The 17,608-nt window shown below is 42.4% G+C and overlaps 1 protein-coding gene across 2 annotated transcripts in view; it reads left to right on the plus strand.

Annotated features, from left to right (window-relative positions):
• Positions 1–17,608, plus strand: part of appa (amyloid beta (A4) precursor protein a) — a 36,444-nt gene that overhangs the window by 13,048 nt on the left and 5,788 nt on the right. Inside the window, exons 2-14 of one of the 2 annotated variants that reach the window (XM_022195640.2) lie at positions 4,361–4,528; positions 6,526–6,655; positions 6,994–7,106; positions 7,192–7,382; positions 7,732–8,048; positions 9,362–9,529; positions 12,981–13,105; positions 13,973–14,047; positions 14,129–14,287; positions 14,872–15,000; positions 15,213–15,312; positions 16,269–16,481; positions 16,584–16,637. In XM_022195640.2, coding sequence (XP_022051332.1) covers positions 4,361–4,528; positions 6,526–6,655; positions 6,994–7,106; positions 7,192–7,382; positions 7,732–8,048; positions 9,362–9,529; positions 12,981–13,105; positions 13,973–14,047; positions 14,129–14,287; positions 14,872–15,000; positions 15,213–15,312; positions 16,269–16,481; positions 16,584–16,637 — 1,942 coding nt within the window. The remainder of the gene's footprint in view (positions 1–4,360; positions 4,529–6,525; positions 6,656–6,993; positions 7,107–7,191; positions 7,383–7,731; positions 8,049–9,361; positions 9,530–12,980; positions 13,106–13,972; positions 14,048–14,128; positions 14,288–14,871; positions 15,001–15,212; positions 15,313–16,268; positions 16,482–16,583; positions 16,638–17,608) is intronic. The other variant, XM_022195641.2, reaches the window with a different exon arrangement.

The following is a 17,608-nucleotide window of genomic DNA, read 5'->3' on the forward strand; positions in this document are numbered from 1 at the left end:
AACGTAATTTTGTGGTCCTGTGCGGGGCAGAAGGCCCAGTAGCTTAAATCCGTATTCTCTTTCTGTACCTGACAGGAACTTTAGATATAGTGCTGCCAGTTTTCACACAAGCTTAGTCATGAATTTTACCCTCCGACTATTCTCGTTATTCTGGAATGTGTAATGATTTTTTTTCTTGCCTTCTAAACTGTGTCTAACTCTCGAGTCTTTTGCGCTCACTTTTATCAAACTATGGGGATCTTTCATCAGCCAGTACGATTAATAAAAGCAGCAAGGAGCTGAAAACCCATTTCTGATGAATCACTGCTTTAGTTGCATCACTCCGGCAGAAGTAGCGTGCCAAGCACTATGTGACTGGGGTTTCTGCTCACTTTAATTGAACTATCTTTTCGGGGTCAATCTCATATAACGTCAGCCTCCTTTCCCCTGGCTTATTCCCTGTCGCTACGGTGATGGCTATCATGCCAGATTGAGACCAAAAGGGGATATTTCTCCTGACCAGGCTGCCGTCCTAATCCTTAGTGCCCAGATTACTGCTCCATCCCCTCCCTGCAGAATGACCGGCTGGCAGACAGGCAGGTCTGCGAACCGGAGATGAGACTGGATAAAGACAGAACAAGTGAAGGAGAGAAGGGAAGCCTGGTGTCTCCTTCTATAATGTACAACAATTTGCTGCTGATGCGCCTCACCATTTGTCAGTGTGCCTTTCAATGAGTCCATCTGTTGCTTCCTCTGGGGAGATTCAAGCTTCCCAGGTTGTCACTAGAGCCGAGGGAAAACAAAAAAACAGCTCTTTTACATTTCGAGGCAGATTTGTGAAATACAATCCATTATTTCTTCATTTGTTTGAAGTTGTAGAAGGCGAAATGCAGGGATTTTTTTTCTGTAAACAGTATAATCATGGGTGTGGCAGTTTGCCAGCAGGATCTTTGAAAATGTTGATGAAACCGGCATTGAACTTCGAAGACGAGGACATCCTTTTTCCCCAAACTACCTTCTCTCTGACAGCAGAATTTCCCATCTTTCCTCTCCTAAGCCTTCTCTGATTTCCTTCAGCATCCCTCTCTGTCTGCGTCCCTCCATTCCCACATCCTTTCAGTTTCACAAAGCACTTGACCTTCTGCTTGAGCCCGAAGGCTTATTGTCCAATTCATCTGTTCTCCAATCTCTTGCCATTGTGGTTATTGTTCTTTTTCCCACTTTCTCTCCTTGCTCCTGCCTTCACCAACATCCTGGGACTCTGATTTATAAGCTTGCTGCAAAGGCCTGGCTGATCCCCACACCCCCCTCCTCCTTTTTTAACAGAAGACTGAGCGTTGGAGAGATAGCTTTGGAGAGGCTGAGAGGCAGGAGGGAGAAGAGGGAGCGATTGGCGGGGATATGATTTGCCAGCCAAAAGAGGATGACACAAAGAATTTGAATGTCAGCAAGCAGTTGGCACTGATTTGCCTACCTATGCCCCACAGCAGAGAAGAAGTTGGTTTATCTCTTTCAATATGCGACAGAGTGAGGCTAGGGGGTGCGCAGATAAGGTCAAAATGAAACCGGGCACCCAGAAAGTGAGTTAATTAAAAGATAGCACATGTGAACGACTTCTTAAAGATTATTTCCAAACTTTCTGCTCTCGGTTTGCCTTGGGTTTTTACTGTTAATGAGCAGGATGGGATGTGATCTGTGCCTGTTAGCGCTGCTCACTCTCAGATGGCAGTGTGGGAATCGAGCGACGCTCCCCTACATAACCCTGTGTGGTGCAGATGGCTCGGTGTCAAGACTGATGACCACCAGTGTTAAGTTGTCATTTGCAGGCGCTGAGGAGGGCTGTGACCAGGAAGGGATTTTACCCACGTGTGTGTGTGTGTGTGTGTGTGTGTGTGTGTGTGTGTGTGTGTGTGTCTGTGGGATTTGCTGATTTCAGTGCTACTACAGCCTGCAGCTTATCATGCTGACCAGTGGGGGATGTGAACTTTTGAAGGTGGATATTTGAGCCACAGAAGTGTAACCTGATCTGTAGTGTTTGTGAATGTGTGCTGTTTCCTCCTCGTTTTAGAGGATTAAATTCCACATTACTACACTTTTGTATTCATTTGCTTCCTTCCTTCTTTTCTTCTGTTAATGGTCACCCAAAGGTCCCGTATCAGTGCCCCGATTTTTCAAAACTAGGCAGGTGGTAAAATGGGTATATGCTTCTAGATAAATAACAATATCTAATGAAAACATGTTGAAATAGGAAGACCAGGCTTTAATTCTAATTGTGTTTAAAGGTAAATTTAGGTATTCAGTTTGAAATCATTATATAACTCCAATAAACCAGTAAACCTGCCCTACAATGACATAGCATTTGACAGTTTATGACTTTACAGGCTGTGGATCATGCACACAAACAAATATTGGAATGTTCATCTTGTTTTTTGTCCCCTGTGCTATTATCTGATTGTCTGCTATAAGCATAAAACTCTAGATTACACATTAACAGAATACAACAGAGCATATTTAAAGTGCTTCAGTGCAGAAGCCCTAAGTTCAGTATTAAATGAATAAACAGGACATGAGGAAATAATCATATGAATAGAGTAAGAACATAAAAGCATGACACTGTCAATGAAGTGTCATTACAACAAGATGAATTATTAGTTCATTCTGCTTCTTTTTACAATAACTTTAAAAGCCCCATTACGTTATCAACTGATCTGAATGAGTATAGAACCAACCACACAAAGATTTTACTGCTTTACTCAGTGTTTGAAGCTGAACAAAATATATGTTAGGTAAATAGAAAAACAACTGCTATGAAAAATTCAGGATCCAATTTAATATGTTTGTTCCATAGCCTCCAATCGATCTTTAACCAGTTTCACAATTGCCTGGCTACTGGCGTGCAATACCACCGAATTGCATTACATTGTACAGGTGTTGATTTTATTGCATTCACCTGATGTTTGTGCACCTGGCAAGCTTTCTGTTCTGCTTTGCTTGGCTTCTCTGGGCGCAATCAGGTGAAAATAGAAAAACAGCTCCAGAGAGGGCTGTCATCCTCTTTTGTCAAGTGTGTAAATACAATGTGTATAAATGGAACGTAATGAAAACTGATGAAGTTCATCTTTGCGCCAGTACACCAGATACACGCCTGCTAAATCGATCTGAAGATTTGAGCTTTCAGCTTCAAATTGAATCCAAATTGATGGCCCCCACCGGTTATTCTCATATTGGAGGAGGACGGTGTGCCCCTGGCTGCTTGGAGAGAATCAAGTCTGGAGGAAAAAATATGCTATCCATCTCACAAAACAACATTTGTTTGCCTGCCAGGGCCTTCAAAACCATTAACAAGATTAGGGAGCACACAATGGCAACAGTCCCTCTCCTCCCTCCCTCTGTCTCCTTCTCTTTTTGCCCCACGTATTCCCTCCCATTTTGTTCAAGCTCATTTGCCAGTACAATGCAGACATTCAGTGGTTTGTCTGCACCTCCTCTCCTAGGGGAACTTCAGCACAAAACCTCCTTATGCAGGCAGACAGCAGTGGCACAAACACACACGGAGAGGCACAAATCAACACACAGGAGCGTAAATTAACACAAAAAATTAATACATTCATGCCAACGGCGGACTTTCTCTCTTGCTCACACACACTCCCCTTGCCCCCAGCCAACCTGCTCTTCTTCTTAGTATGTGCTGCACTAACGGAGAGAAATGAACCAAAAACAAATCAACAGAGGGTTATATAAACACTATACTGCCCTGAAAAAAGAAGAAAAAAGCCTACACGGGCCCAGAGATATACAATACTTCTGTAGAGGCTATAGCACAGGGCAGCTGAGTGGGTGTGTGTGCTTGTGCATGAACATCATAGACAACAGAGGGTGTATTTGATTGCTGGAGGCTTGTTGTTTGAGGCAATTTATCCTTATAAAGTTATTGATTTTGCTCTGTTTTCATCATTTTTCAGCTACATCTTTTTGCACATTTGACTATACAGCAGCTGTGGCGCAAAGTATGATGCTAGGACTGTAGGAACATGGAAATCAAACCCAACATTTTCATGAAAATGAAAGAGCAATATGTGCTGTAGCCCTACTTTCACAAACACCTTATCTTTGAATCTTCTCCTCTTCTCTCCCTCATGTCTCTCCCACTCCTCTCATCTCAAACCAGCTCACCTCATCTACTTTTCATCGAACACGCTAATCTCCTCTCTCCTCTCCTCTCCTCTCCTCTCCTCTCCCGGCCCCCCTCTATCTAAGTAATAAAATTTAATTGCATCCATCTTGCATTTTTCAGCGCAAGTGCTCAAGGAGTTTAACATGAGTGGTATATCTCATTAAATCTCTCTACCTCCCCCCCCCCCCCCCCCCCTTTAACCCTTAGGTGCCTACAGATGTTTCTATGGGTCTGTTGGCAGAGCCCCAGGTGGCCATGTTTTGCGGTAAGCTCAACATGCACATCAATGTGCAGAGTGGCAAGTGGGAGCCGGACCCCTCGGGCACCAAGAGCTGCGTCGGCACCAAGGAGGGCATCCTGCAATACTGCCAGGAGGTAAACTATGGGGGAGTGTGTGGGGGAAGCTGTTTCCCTCCTTTATATATGTACAACAATTTATTCCCCCTTTGGAGAATTAATTAAGTCTCATATTACATGATTGTATTAATGCACTCTTTAAAGCTGATATGAATCTTTATTGTTTCTGTTGTACTGAAAAGTATCAGCCTCAAGGAGGGGGTGGGAAAGGTTGGGGATATGGATAATGAACGTCAGGGTAATGTTGAATAATGGTACTCGTTTGGCTACGTGTGCTGTGATGTAGGGAATCCTCAAAGTGTAATTACCCAGTGTTTATTTTATTTTGAGTGAGCAATAAGTCTCGAGGATAATTCTTTATAGTCGTAGTCAGATTTTTTGGTCGGGCAATTTACATTTTAGCCATTATCTGACACACTGAGGAAATTACAGTTATTTAGCAGGTACAAGTGCAGCGTCTTTGCCGATAATACTTTAGGGGAGTTGACATCTAGCAAGAGTAGAATTGGATTGGGGAAATGAGAACAGTTTAAATTTTTAAACATAGGTGGTTAAAAAGCAAGCAAAGATGTCCGATAGCTTACAGTGTGAACAAACCATTAGAAACTAGGCCAAAGCAGAAATAATTATGGGTGTTAAGAGGCGAAGGTATTTGCTCTTGCTGGTGTGAGGGAATATAGGAGCACAGAAAAGTCTGTCATGAGTGGGCTACACAGTCCACAAGCAGATTTGTTTTTAGTCACCAAAATCCCCAATTTGGCAGTATGACATGATGCCAAAACTGTGCTCAGTAAACAAGCTGCTTAAGTCCATGTGACTTTATTTCACCAGCCATGGTTCGATTTTAATTAGGCAGCATAAAGCCAACAAACCAAAAGCTTAAATGCAGCACAGTCAAGTTTTCTGTTGTTGTGTAGCCTCAGAAAACGCACCCTTCTGCTAGACACATGGCTGCTGGTATTCATAAACTGACTGAAACTGCTGTTTTAGGTTCTGTCTTCTCCCATCACAAAACCACATCATTTCATTTGGGAATATTCCAGCAGCGCAGATAAACAAACTACGATAAAAGGGAGCTGTCGGATAAGAGGAGCTGATTCCTCTGAAAAACGTGTACAACAGACTCTAAGGTAGATAAATCCATCTTTCCATTGTTACCACTGATAACAAATCTAGTGATAACAGTTGCTTATGAATCAGCCTTTAAACACACTTCAGATAACAAAATAAAAAAGACAGATCCTTTCCTCCCCAAAGCTGAATGGAGAAGCTGATTTGACAAAGGCGAGTGCAGCAAGGAACCAAGAGGGTTATGGAATGACAATTTTTTACTTTGCATTGGGAGAGGCATAAAGGGAGAGGAAATAGAAGAGGTGTCATGAAAAAGAATGAAGAGGGAAGTATTTTGGAGAGGGATGACATGCCAGCTCAGAATATTGTGCAGAGGCCGACGTTATGCAAGGCTAAGAGGAATATAGAGGTAAACACCCTGGTCTGAAAAGCAAAAAGTGGCATCCAGAAGCACTGCAGTAATGGAAAAAGACTAAATGTCTTGGAAAGCAACAAAATTTCTCAAAATAGGGGTGCAAAATATGGTTGCAAAGATGATGAAGAAGAAAGAACTGATAACCTTTGAAATGAATAAGCAACAGCTTTCTTAATGTCTATCACTATGTGGTAAGCCCAAAAGTGAGCTTAGCATCATAGATCCATAGATCCATGATTAACTGTCCCTGAAACAGAAGCTTAGCTGTAGATGATATGTCTGGATATGATGGAGCATAAAGAGGAAGAGAGCTGCATGGGCGAAAGCACTGGACAGAACAGGACATAAAATTAGTCAGAAACATTTAGGTACCAATGCAAGTGTGTGTAGGACACAAAGTGGGTGAATCCTCAAACTCTGAATTCGTGCTTCCCACTTCTGAGCTGCTGTTATGAAAGTTCAACGAGAACTACGTAAAAGTGGCTTTGCGGTGCTATGGTGTGATTATAACATAATACCGTGTGCACAGGTATACCCAGAGCTCCAGATTACCAATGTGGTGGAGGCCAACCAGCCAGTCAGCATCCAGAACTGGTGCAAGAAGGGACGCAAGCAGTGTCGCAGTCACTTGCACATTGTCGTGCCCTACCGCTGCCTGGGTGAGTCCATCGTACTGCCATGTATGAGTTAAAACATTTCTTGAAAGTAGTGTTGCTTTATATAAAATTTAAAGCACTAAAAACATGGAATAAGTGACTATCTAATTGTCTGATGTTCTGTTTGTTCTTTGTCCTGTTCTTTGTCGATGCTGCTCTTTATGCCTTTTTAATTGCCCCTCAGGCATAAAAAAGTGTTTGAATTGAATGAATATCTTAATCTGTTTCCTACATAGTTCTTATAGAGATTTGTGCTTTTTGAGATTTCTCTGGGTTGGTTACAACAAAACTGGGCTGAAGTTGTGTATGAATTATAAATGTGCGTATTGTTTTTTCTGCAGTGGGAGAATTTGTGAGCGACGCTCTGCTTGTTCCTGACAAGTGCAAGTTCCTGCACCAGGAGCGCATGGACCAGTGTGAGAGCCACCTGCACTGGCATACTGTAGCCAAAGAGGTGAGTCCACACTAGCGCAGATCCACTACTTTTAATGACTAGCATGAATATGTCCTGATCTATTTTTCCTTCCGTGTGTCCGTAGTCCTGCGGAGACCGCACCATGAATCTCCACGACTACGGGATGCTGCTGCCATGCGGCATCGACCGTTTCCGAGGAGTGGAGTTTGTGTGCTGTCCCGCTGAGGCGGAGCGTGATGCCGATAGCACTGAGCAGGATGCTGATGATTCTGATGTCTGGTGGGGTGGAGCGGAGACTGACTACTCTGACAACAGGTACACACAAAAACAGATAAATGAGGGCAAGGCTGCGGTAGAGTCATACATCAGCGCACAGATGATCATAGATACTGCCACTTTCATTTTTATCATTGCTGTGAGGAATTCCTCTCCTTGAAAAGCAAACTGAAGGTTGGTTATAATTTAAAGTCTGTGTCCCTTCTGCCTTCACCTTCACACACCTTGTCTTCCCCATTTCCTCATCTTTCTTTCTGTCGCCTTTTCTTCCTTCATTGCTCTTGTTGCCTCCATATGTCTCCTCACTCCTCTGTCACCTTCATTACTCTCCGTTTCCTTCCCTCCCTCCCTCTCTCCCTTTTTCCATCCGTCCCTCCTTATCTCCCAGTATGGTGCGGGAGCCGGAGCCAGCAGAGCAGCAAGAGGAAACCAAACCATCTGTGGTAGAGGAGGACGAGGAGGAGGAGGTGGCCGAGGAAGGTGACGAAGAAGAGGAGGAGGAAGAGGACGTGCTGGACAACGATCAGGATGGAGATGGGGAGGAGGATGAAGAGGGGGTGGAGGAAGAGGAGGAGGAGGACGACGAGGGAGACGACATCATCGATACGCTCGATGACGATGATGACGCCGATGAGCCAACCACCAATGTTGCCATGACGACAACCACCACCACCACCACCGAGTCTGTGGAAGAAGTTGTCAGAGGTGAGGAACGTTTTTTGATGTGCGCGTTTGTGTACAGTTTAAGTTCTCATTTTCCATGATATGTACAGTGCTTAACAAATTTATTAGACCATCTGTTATAAAAACGAGAAACAGGAATATTTTAGAAATCTGTCAAAAATTTGATCAAACTAAAAATTGTGTTATTTATTAGGCAAATAACAAACTGGAACAACTAAATACTCTTATTCACATATGTTAACCAAAAATCTTAATATTCTGTGTGACCCCCTTTGGCCCAGATAACAGCTTGCATTCAATCCTTGTTCGATAGGATTCAAGTCTGGACTTGGACTTGGCCAGTCCATCACTTCCAGAACTCCAGATTCCTTTTTCTTGATCCAATAGTCTTCTGTACAGTTGTGAAATCTGCTTGTGGTCATTGTCTTCTTGGTATATGAGCCCACGAAGGGATTCCATGATGCGCTAAGATGTTGTGGTAGACCTTCTTGTTCATGATACCATCCATTTTAACTCTTTTGTTTATGCCGTTTTCACAAATGGAACCCCATACCATAATGGAATCTCCACCGTGGTTCACTTTGGGTGCAATGCACAATAGTTATATTTTAGCATTGAAGATATAATTTTGATGAAAAAGCTTGCTCATACTAGCTGATTAACTGTTACAGAAATTTAAAAAACATTTTGGTAATCAGCAATGCTGTTAATTTAGGACAGTGGTGGCAAACACGTTACACTGGGTGCTAGTCTAATACACTTGTCAAGCGCTGTATATATGTATGTATTTTTATTTATAGTCTTGTCATTCATGTTTTTATTTTCATTATTAGGTTAACTTGAGGGACTCTTTACATCTTCAATACAGACATCAGATGACTCGGTCTCTTTACTTTTAGATTAATGTGGAGCAATCTTAGGAGTACAGCATGCAAAACGTGTTTTTCCCCCCAATTTTTATGCTTTGCTAAGCACAGTTGAACTTTCTGTTCCTCATCCATTAATTTCCTGCTGTCATTTTTCTTATTGTGCTCATTTATCATTTCACAGCTTTCATTAGCCACGTTCCATTAGAATCAGAACTGGTGTACTGGCACTGCTTCTTCATTTTGCGCTAAATTGGTCTTAAATTCAATTCCAGGCAGCATTAATAACGCCGACTTGTTTCACGTTATGTAACGTTAAGTATTTTATTTTTGTTTCATGTCCTTGAATGTTCACCAAGACCTTGACATGAAGATGCCACACAGGGTGTTTGGTGACCTAAAGAGAATTTGTGCCAATCCAAAATATGACACGTGTGTGCATGTGTACGTGTGTGTATGTCCTCCAAGATGTGTGCTGGGCCAATGCAGAGACTGGTCCGTGCAGGGCCATGCTGCCCCGCTGGTACTTTGACCGAGAGTATGGCGGCTGTGCTCAGTTTATCTACGGTGGCTGCGGAGGCAACAGGAATAACTTTGAGTCAGAGGAGTACTGCCTGTCTGTCTGCAGCAGCGTCAGTAAGTCCGACAGCAGCTAACCTCAGCCAGCAGCTCGCTGGTTTTAACTGCCTGTCGTTTCCATCTCCGGTTTGTCTCTAATCCTCACATTTTCTCGCCGTCTATCCCAACTGTCCGCCAGCTGCTGAATATTAACATCTGTTCAAAAGTTTCTTGCTTGGTGTGTTTCTTCTCAGGGTGTTCTTTCTCTGTCAGCTCAATTTCTTGCTAACATTTACTATTTCTTTACATTCCGTGTGTGTCACAAACCAGTCAGTAGCTTTAATCCTACCAGCCTGTCACGGTCTGCATGATTATGACCAAAATAAAAATCACAGTTATCTAATAGCTAATTTTGAGATCACAGTTATCATACATGATTATTGACTGATTTTAGAGGCGAAATGTTTTTACTGCACTGCTTTGACTTCCATGTGGTGCTACATTACTGCTAATGAGCAAATCTTTTGTGTCAGAGTACCTGAATTTTCTGCATCTTTTAGAAGCAAAATATAAATATAATTACTTATGAGAGAAAATGATCTACCGATGTTCCTGAAATACCTCACATGCAGTTTCCCACACAGCAACTTGCACAGATGTGAGATCGAAAATTACTTGGAAAAGAGTGAAATAACGTGTTCTGATGTCAGGTTTACCTAAGATGGAAGAAAATCTTTTAAATCCACATGGGCACTTTTCTATGAGCAAAGCATGTATACATCAATACTGCACTCAATCATGTTCATTTAATTGTGGACTGCCAAAACCTTGATCGTGGTTAAATTAATTATTTATGCAGCTGTGATGTTTTGTGTTTACCTGAGCTGTAAAGGATTTATGCTTTGGCTCCCACTGGGCTCAGTTTGGTTTTGAAATGTTTTTTTAAGATGAAAGAAGAGATATTAGTTTTACTAAATGGTACTTCTTTGTTTCTAGTAAGGACACTCTTAGGTTCAGTAAATCGGCATGTCAGATTAATTACTTTTTTTGGTCCATTAAAAGTCAGCGCTGAAGTAGGTAAATGCTCCAGTAACTGGTTAAACATAGAGGGCTCATTTTCATGCACAGTTTGCTTCAGAGGACATTCTTTACATTGCATTTGCTACACTGTTGTTGCCCTATAGAGCATGTAGGAAAACCATCATAATTTACATGATTACAGCTATATCAAAGCCATAATGAATATATTTATATATATATATAACTTTAGCATGAATGTGAGGTGTAAAATCATCCAGCCAGAAACAATTTTTGCAGTAATCGACACTTCAGTGTCCATTATCCCTTACATCCCTGTCATGTTGCCAGGTTGCTTACATTACTCCATCGTCATCACCGAGGAAATATGTTGCATTATTCAACTCTCTGAAATCAGATGTCAAATTACCCTGCTGCAGTGTCGAAAATGTGAATCATTCCCTAGGTAGCAGTAAGGCAAAACTCATCAATACGACATTACACGCTCTCAGAACATACCTGCCTTCCGCATTACACTGTGATGATTGATTATCAGTGGTATCACTGAAAATGAGGGTGATTGCACAATGATTTTTCCACCTTGTTAAAATGTCAGAGTTCCTCATAATGGAAACTAGAAACCTGGAAAAAAATAAAGAGTATTTCTTTGCCTCTCCGTGTTGAGGTAGATGTGATCATTCAGTCACAAACTGGACTGATTGGATTTTAAATCTCAGTCAAATTAGTTTTCATTTGGAGTTTTTCTTTTTCCCATGTGAGTGTGACCGCAGAGGTGGGCTGTTCTAGCCAGGCAGCAGAGGCTGGTTTAGGGGTTTGTCTCGAACATTATTATCGGATGTGCAAGGTTCGATGACCTTACTTGAAATCTGTGAGTGTGAATATGTGCACACAAAGTGGCCTGCAGCAAAATGGAGTCAATTTTTTTTCCCATCTCCCTGTATTTTGATCTAAATTTATCCAGCGTGTGTGTGCATGTATGTGCACACATGTAGGTGTGAGAGTGCACGCTCATGTGTGCTTTGGTTTGGGGTTTATGCTCTGCTGAGCACAGCAGAGGTGAGAAAGTGCTGCAGTATCTCTCACCCACACCAACCCACACTGCACTTCTATGTGTGGTTAATTAACAATCATTCACATTCAGCCTCAGTACGGCTGACATTTCGCTCAATCTGAGTTTTTTTTGGAAACATAACGCATATGATAATTATAGTAATAATCCATGTCATTTACATGCAGCAAATGGCACTTTTCTGTGTTTGTTTTGGTCTAATATTGTATTGATTCAGCATTTGCCCTGTTAATGGAAGCTCTTGCTATTCTAAAAGGCCGTACTTGGGAATGCACTTAGGCAGTGATGCACTTCATAATCTGTCAACAAGAGCAGTTTGCTATCAAAAACCAAGGATGTGCCCCCTACACAATTAGCACTCAATAATTTTGTCTTTAATGGGATTTAAATTGATATTTTGGACATTTATGATTATGAACTACCATCATTATCAACAGTGCAGGAAAACTGTAATTTACAATTTTCTGTTAATTGACAGAAACACTTATTGAAAGCACAGCATGCACAGCACATCCACAAAACCACTCAAATACAGTTTTCTACAGGTAGTGTGTTATACAAAGAACCAAACAGGGAGCTTCTGAGGAAATAAATCAGGGTATAATTGGTATATAAAAACTGCACAGTCTAGCGTAACAATGGACAAGAGTTAAAGGGTCAGTTTGCACAAATTAACAAAAATTTAAACAATTTTCTCTTGTTTCCTTTGTAAAGCTCACAACATTTAAACTTTCAACAGCAGCATCTCACTAACGGTACGAGTGAACTGGTCATTAAAATTATTTTACAACAACAAAGGCGAACACAACACTGCTCAGGTCAGAGGGAAGAGCATCCCTCTGTTGCTTTTGTGTCCTGTGCAGTCATGCGCTGTCATCAGACGGAACCAATTTCACATGACGTGTGACCTTCATGCATGCACACAGACACAGATTCACTCACGTACGTCTTGCGGTGGCACGTTTCCCAAAGATTACCAACTTTCCACTGATTAAATCCAGGTTTCACGCCATAACTGATCCAATTCGTTTCGTTCTGTTTTAGTCAACCGTATTTATTTTGTGCGTCTGAGCCCACAGGATAGATTCCAGTGTCTGCAGTTTGGCAGCAGAGCTCTATCACGCTCTGAATAAAAGTTATATAAATGAGAGTGGGGTTTTGTCTCTCTTCTACAAAGCACCGTGGGTCATCTGAGGCACTCACTTGTTTGCTTTTGGAAGGTGCTGGCTTCCAGCTACAATCTTGCTTTCTTTCTCTCTCGAGCCCACACTAAACCTATTAACCCATTTTCAACTTTGTGTTTGTGTGTGCTGAGGCAACACAGTTGGTCCCAGAGCAACCAGTAAGTGTGCAGTAACAAGAAAGTTTTTTTTTCACCTCCCTTTCTTTTCTTTTTGTCTTGTGCCGTCTTATTTGATACAGTACCCACAGCCTCCCCCGATGCAGTGGACCACTACCTGGAGACACCTGCCGACGAAAACGAACACGCCCACTTCCAGAAAGCCAAAGAGAGTCTGGAGGCTAAGCACCGTGAGAGAATGTCCCAGGTAATCATGGGGAAGTTTTATGTTCATCCTGTTAATTTTCTTTAAATTGAGTAGACTGAGCTGATCAGCAGATCACATGAAGTAACGGTGACTGTGCAGGGAGAACAGAAAGGAGGATATTCTTTATAGCAAGGAGAGGACAAAGATGTTTCTATGAATAGAAAATAGAAGCACAAGAGGTGAGTAAAAGTAAAACGAATAGGTGTGTTTGTTAATCCCTCCCGGGTGAGCCGGGTGAGCCGGCTGAGCCACTTCAGCTTTAATTGTATTCTTTAATCAACCGCTTCGGTCTGCGGCGGCTAGCCAGATGGTCTGCAGCAGCGTCACAGTTTTTAAAGCCCCAGAACACTGACAACCTTCTAAACCGCCTACAATGACTCCTCTTTTTCTTTATGTTTCTTGCAAGTTATATGCCGCTCTGCTTCGTTGTTTAGGTTTGTTTTGAATATGTAGCTACAGGCGTCTGAATCCACACGGTTGACTTCACCCTTACAGATACTGTTTCTCCATTGTTAGGTCATTGGAATTAAAGAATCCACCCAGTGAGTCAGAGGAGGGTGAAAACAAATATTTGTCAGGAGAGGACATAACTGACCAAAAAGGGAACAAAAGCAGCTGATTTTTGTGACTGCTACCCTCTTTATCAAACTGCACTTTAGGCGTAGCAGCAGAAACTCCCTCGAATTGACATTCTGGCATTTAGCCTCGATGTTGTTTTTTCATAGCTGTGTAAATTGTAGACGGCTGTGAAAAGCGATGAGATAGCTCACTCAAGTGTAAAGCCAACCTTGTGTAGAAACAGGGTGGATAGATAAAGCAGATTGACAGCTCTAATGAAGGCTTTTTCCTTCATATGCGTGTCTTCAGGTGATGAGGGAGTGGGAGGAGGCTGAGAGGGAAGCCAAGAATCTTCCACGTGCTGACAAGAAGGTTGTCATCCAGGTAAATCCGTATACATACCGGGCATCGTGTTGATTTATCTATTTTCACCTCCGAAGACATGATGATTTTGCGTGCACGCAGCGTTTCCAGGAGAAGGTGGAGGCGCTGGAGCAGGAGGCAGCCAGTGAGCGCCAGCAGCTGGTGGAAACCCACATGGCCCGAGTGGAGGCTCTGCTCAACGACCGCCGCCGCCTGGCTTTGGAGAGCTACCTGACTGCACTGCAACAGGACCCACCCAGGGTGTGTTAGATACACAACTCAGCAGAAGACCGCCACTGTTTAATTATCATATCTCTAATATCTGCATTGCCATGTGCCCCCTTCTTTGTGTTGCTTTTGCTCCTCATTGTGGTGGTTCTTCCTCTGTTTTCTTTTGAAGTGAGATATTTTTGCGTGTCCCTTTCATCTGACCCGCTGCATGAATAATTCCCCTGCATGTGTTCTGTTTTGTTTCTCCTTTCCTTCTGTGGTTTGTTACCACTGCGCAACTGCATGCAACAAAACGAACCCTTTGTATTGTCTATATGCTTTGAAAATAAGGTCAGCGTATTGAAGTGAAAGGGGCAAACCAAACTGAAATTGTTTACAGGCTAAATGTGTACACAGGCAGAGCTTTCATGCATAAATTCATATTGAGATTTGCTGCAGAACATGAGAGAAAAACAACGTTTGATTTCAAGATTTGGCTTCAGTGTTAACAAATTAAATCTTCTGTTTTGGTTGGTTTCTGCTCCTGCTTGCATATAAATGCGTAATTACTATTTCTCGCCGTCCCTCTTCTGCTCTTAACCATCTGTCTTACTCTCTCCCCCTCCGTCTCGCAGCCTCGTCACGTCTTCAGCTTGTTGAAGAAGTACGTGCGCGCCGAGCAGAAGGACAGGCAACACACCCTGAAACACTTTGAGCACGTACGCATGGTGGATCCTAAGAAGGCAGCCCAGATCAGACCCCAGGTAGCGTCAGACGCACAACTCACCGACACTTTTCATCATGTATTTTATCTCCCACACAGAATTTGCACTCTTTACTATTAATTTTACCTCATAATTTGGGTCTTCACGGTCATTTAGAGCAGCTTTTATATAAATACACGGCAGAATTCAGGTTTTTGTGGTGCTTTTTTGAGAGAAAAGAATGCATTTTTTTGTGTATGTGTGTGCAAAAGGTGCTGACCCACCTGCGTGTTATTGAGGAGCGTATGAACCAGTCTTTGGGACTTCTCTACAAAGTGCCTGGTGTGGCTGATGATATCCAGGACCAAGTTGGTGAGTTCTGAAAACATACATTTTTAAATTAAAGCACTACATTTATTTATTTTGTGCTGTTGAGTGAATTAATAGTAAAAAAATCTGAGTATCCAGGCAAACATAATACAACAATAGAAGCAAAGCTGAGATAGATGGGAGGGATTTTATCACTGACAGAACAGTTAATAGGCAGAGAGGCAAGGAAATAAAACTCACTCAGAATGGCATAAACCACATCTTATAACTGAATTTGAATGCCTTTTATCCTTGCTGTGTGACTGCTGGTCCGTGTATGAGAAAGATACGGGTGAAAACACACTGTCCTGATTGTGTTACATGTACCACAGAGATTGAATGCTCTGAATTCCAACCTCCACCCTAAAAATGCAATTTTTTTGCTGATAAGGATATTGGAGCCATTTGGCCTAATTCTTCTGTTCAGAGTCAAATGAAACTGTTTTGCTGCGAAGATAAATCCCCTCCCCTCCCTTCCCTCCCCCTCTCAGTCCAGCATTTCTGTGGGTTTCTGGGTTTATTGGAGTTTGTGTGCGTCATGCAGCCATCTGTGTCTCTGTCTCGAAGACTGTCACAGTTTGTACTGCCCGGCGAACACAAGCAAACATACACAGAAGAGAAGCCGCCATTCAGTGTTTGCTGGGCAGCAGGTCTATTAAAAAAACAGTGCTAAACCACATTTCTTGGAGGCGGTTTGTCCCTTCTAGGATAGAAACATTTGTGTAGGAAGGTTGCGTGGGATATAATATTTAAAAAATATGTTGACAAGTCAGCCTAAAAACTTGGCTGTTCTCGTTGTAAACCGTGATTAAAAAATACGTGCTCAGCAATAGTATCAGCATCCAGAGCATTTTTTGTTGAAGCAAGAAGACGGTCAGATTAGAGTTCGGACAGATTCCTCTCTCCTTCCTTCCCTGACCTCTGCGTTCGCTCTCTGCCTCCTTCTGATGTCCATCCAGAGCTCCTGCAGAGGGAGCAGGCGGAGATGGCCCAGCAGCTGGCTAACCTGCAGACAGACGTGAGGGTGAGCTACGGAAACGACGCCCTGATGCCCGACCAGGAGCTGGGAGACGGCCAGACCGACCTGTTGCCTCAGGAGGACACGCTGGCCCTGGGGGGAGTTGGCTTCATCCACCCTGAGAGCTTCAACCAGGCAAACACTGACAACCAGGGTACTTACAGCTGCTGCTAAATTTGAACTAAAGTCCAACAATATGTAAACTCTTCTGATGTCTTAGCATAAAAAATCCTAGCTAAGCTTTTTCTCCTTCTAGTCGAACCAGTGGACTCTCGCCCCAGTCTTGACAGAGGCATTCCCACACGACCAGGTTGGTGCTGTTGTTTGAAAACTTCTAACATGTGGTAATTTTAAGTATTTATATGCTAAGGGATAAAGATACTACACTGAAGCCTTCACAGCTCGTCAGTGTTTGCGCACTAATGTGTTGAGATGGATTTTGATCGATGAATGTACCCTCTGGTGGCAACATTAGCAGTTTTGTTTCTTCATTTTGGTGACCATGTAGGAGTCATTGGTGAATAATGGCTGCTAACACCTGACTGAATGTTAAATGTATTGTAATCTCTACTCTTTCGTCGGTAAAAACCTGTTTCTCATTAATGGAAGTCCTTAGTTTTGATTGGCAGTCCAAAAAATATTCATTGCACTCTGTTTCTCCCTCATGTATTCATAAAGGGTTTTTATTGTTAAAGTCAGAGCGCCTGCGTATTTTTTGGGCTGCCATTTAAAAGAAATGGGACTGTTTTTTTTTTTTTCTCCCCCATTTCCACTGACCAGTGGACCTATAGCTGAGGAACACTTGATTTTTATTTTTTCTGTTTTTCTTCTATGAAAACTGGTTTGTTCCACCATCAGGGAGCAAGTTACCAAACTCTATTTGATCTGCAGAGTCTCTCTCAGTCTTTAAGAAAAGATTAAAAATCCAGGTCTTCACTGAACACCTTAGAACTTGACAAATGGCAAAAAATAATGAATAAATGAATAAAAATAAAAATCCTATTACCTCCCTGTAGGCATCAAGGTCCTATTACCACACTTGAACTTGTTTTATGGCTCTTATCCAGGTTGTTTCCTCCTGACTAGATCCTTGCTTGTGTTGTTTCTACTCTCAGATGTACGTTGCTTCGGATAAAAACTACGTAAATGAAATTTTAGAATTGTAGTTTCTTGACCCAGTGCAGTACTCGCTGTTTTTTTTCTTCATGGTCTTGGTTCCCACTTTTTAAAAAGTCGCCCTTCGTAGATGTTTTTTGTTGCTAATGCCTTTAGTAAGAGTTC

The sequence above is a fragment of the Acanthochromis polyacanthus genome, chromosome 22, assembly GCF_021347895.1.
Source record: "Acanthochromis polyacanthus isolate Apoly-LR-REF ecotype Palm Island chromosome 22, KAUST_Apoly_ChrSc, whole genome shotgun sequence".
Classification (NCBI taxonomy): Eukaryota; Metazoa; Chordata; class Actinopteri; family Pomacentridae; genus Acanthochromis; species Acanthochromis polyacanthus.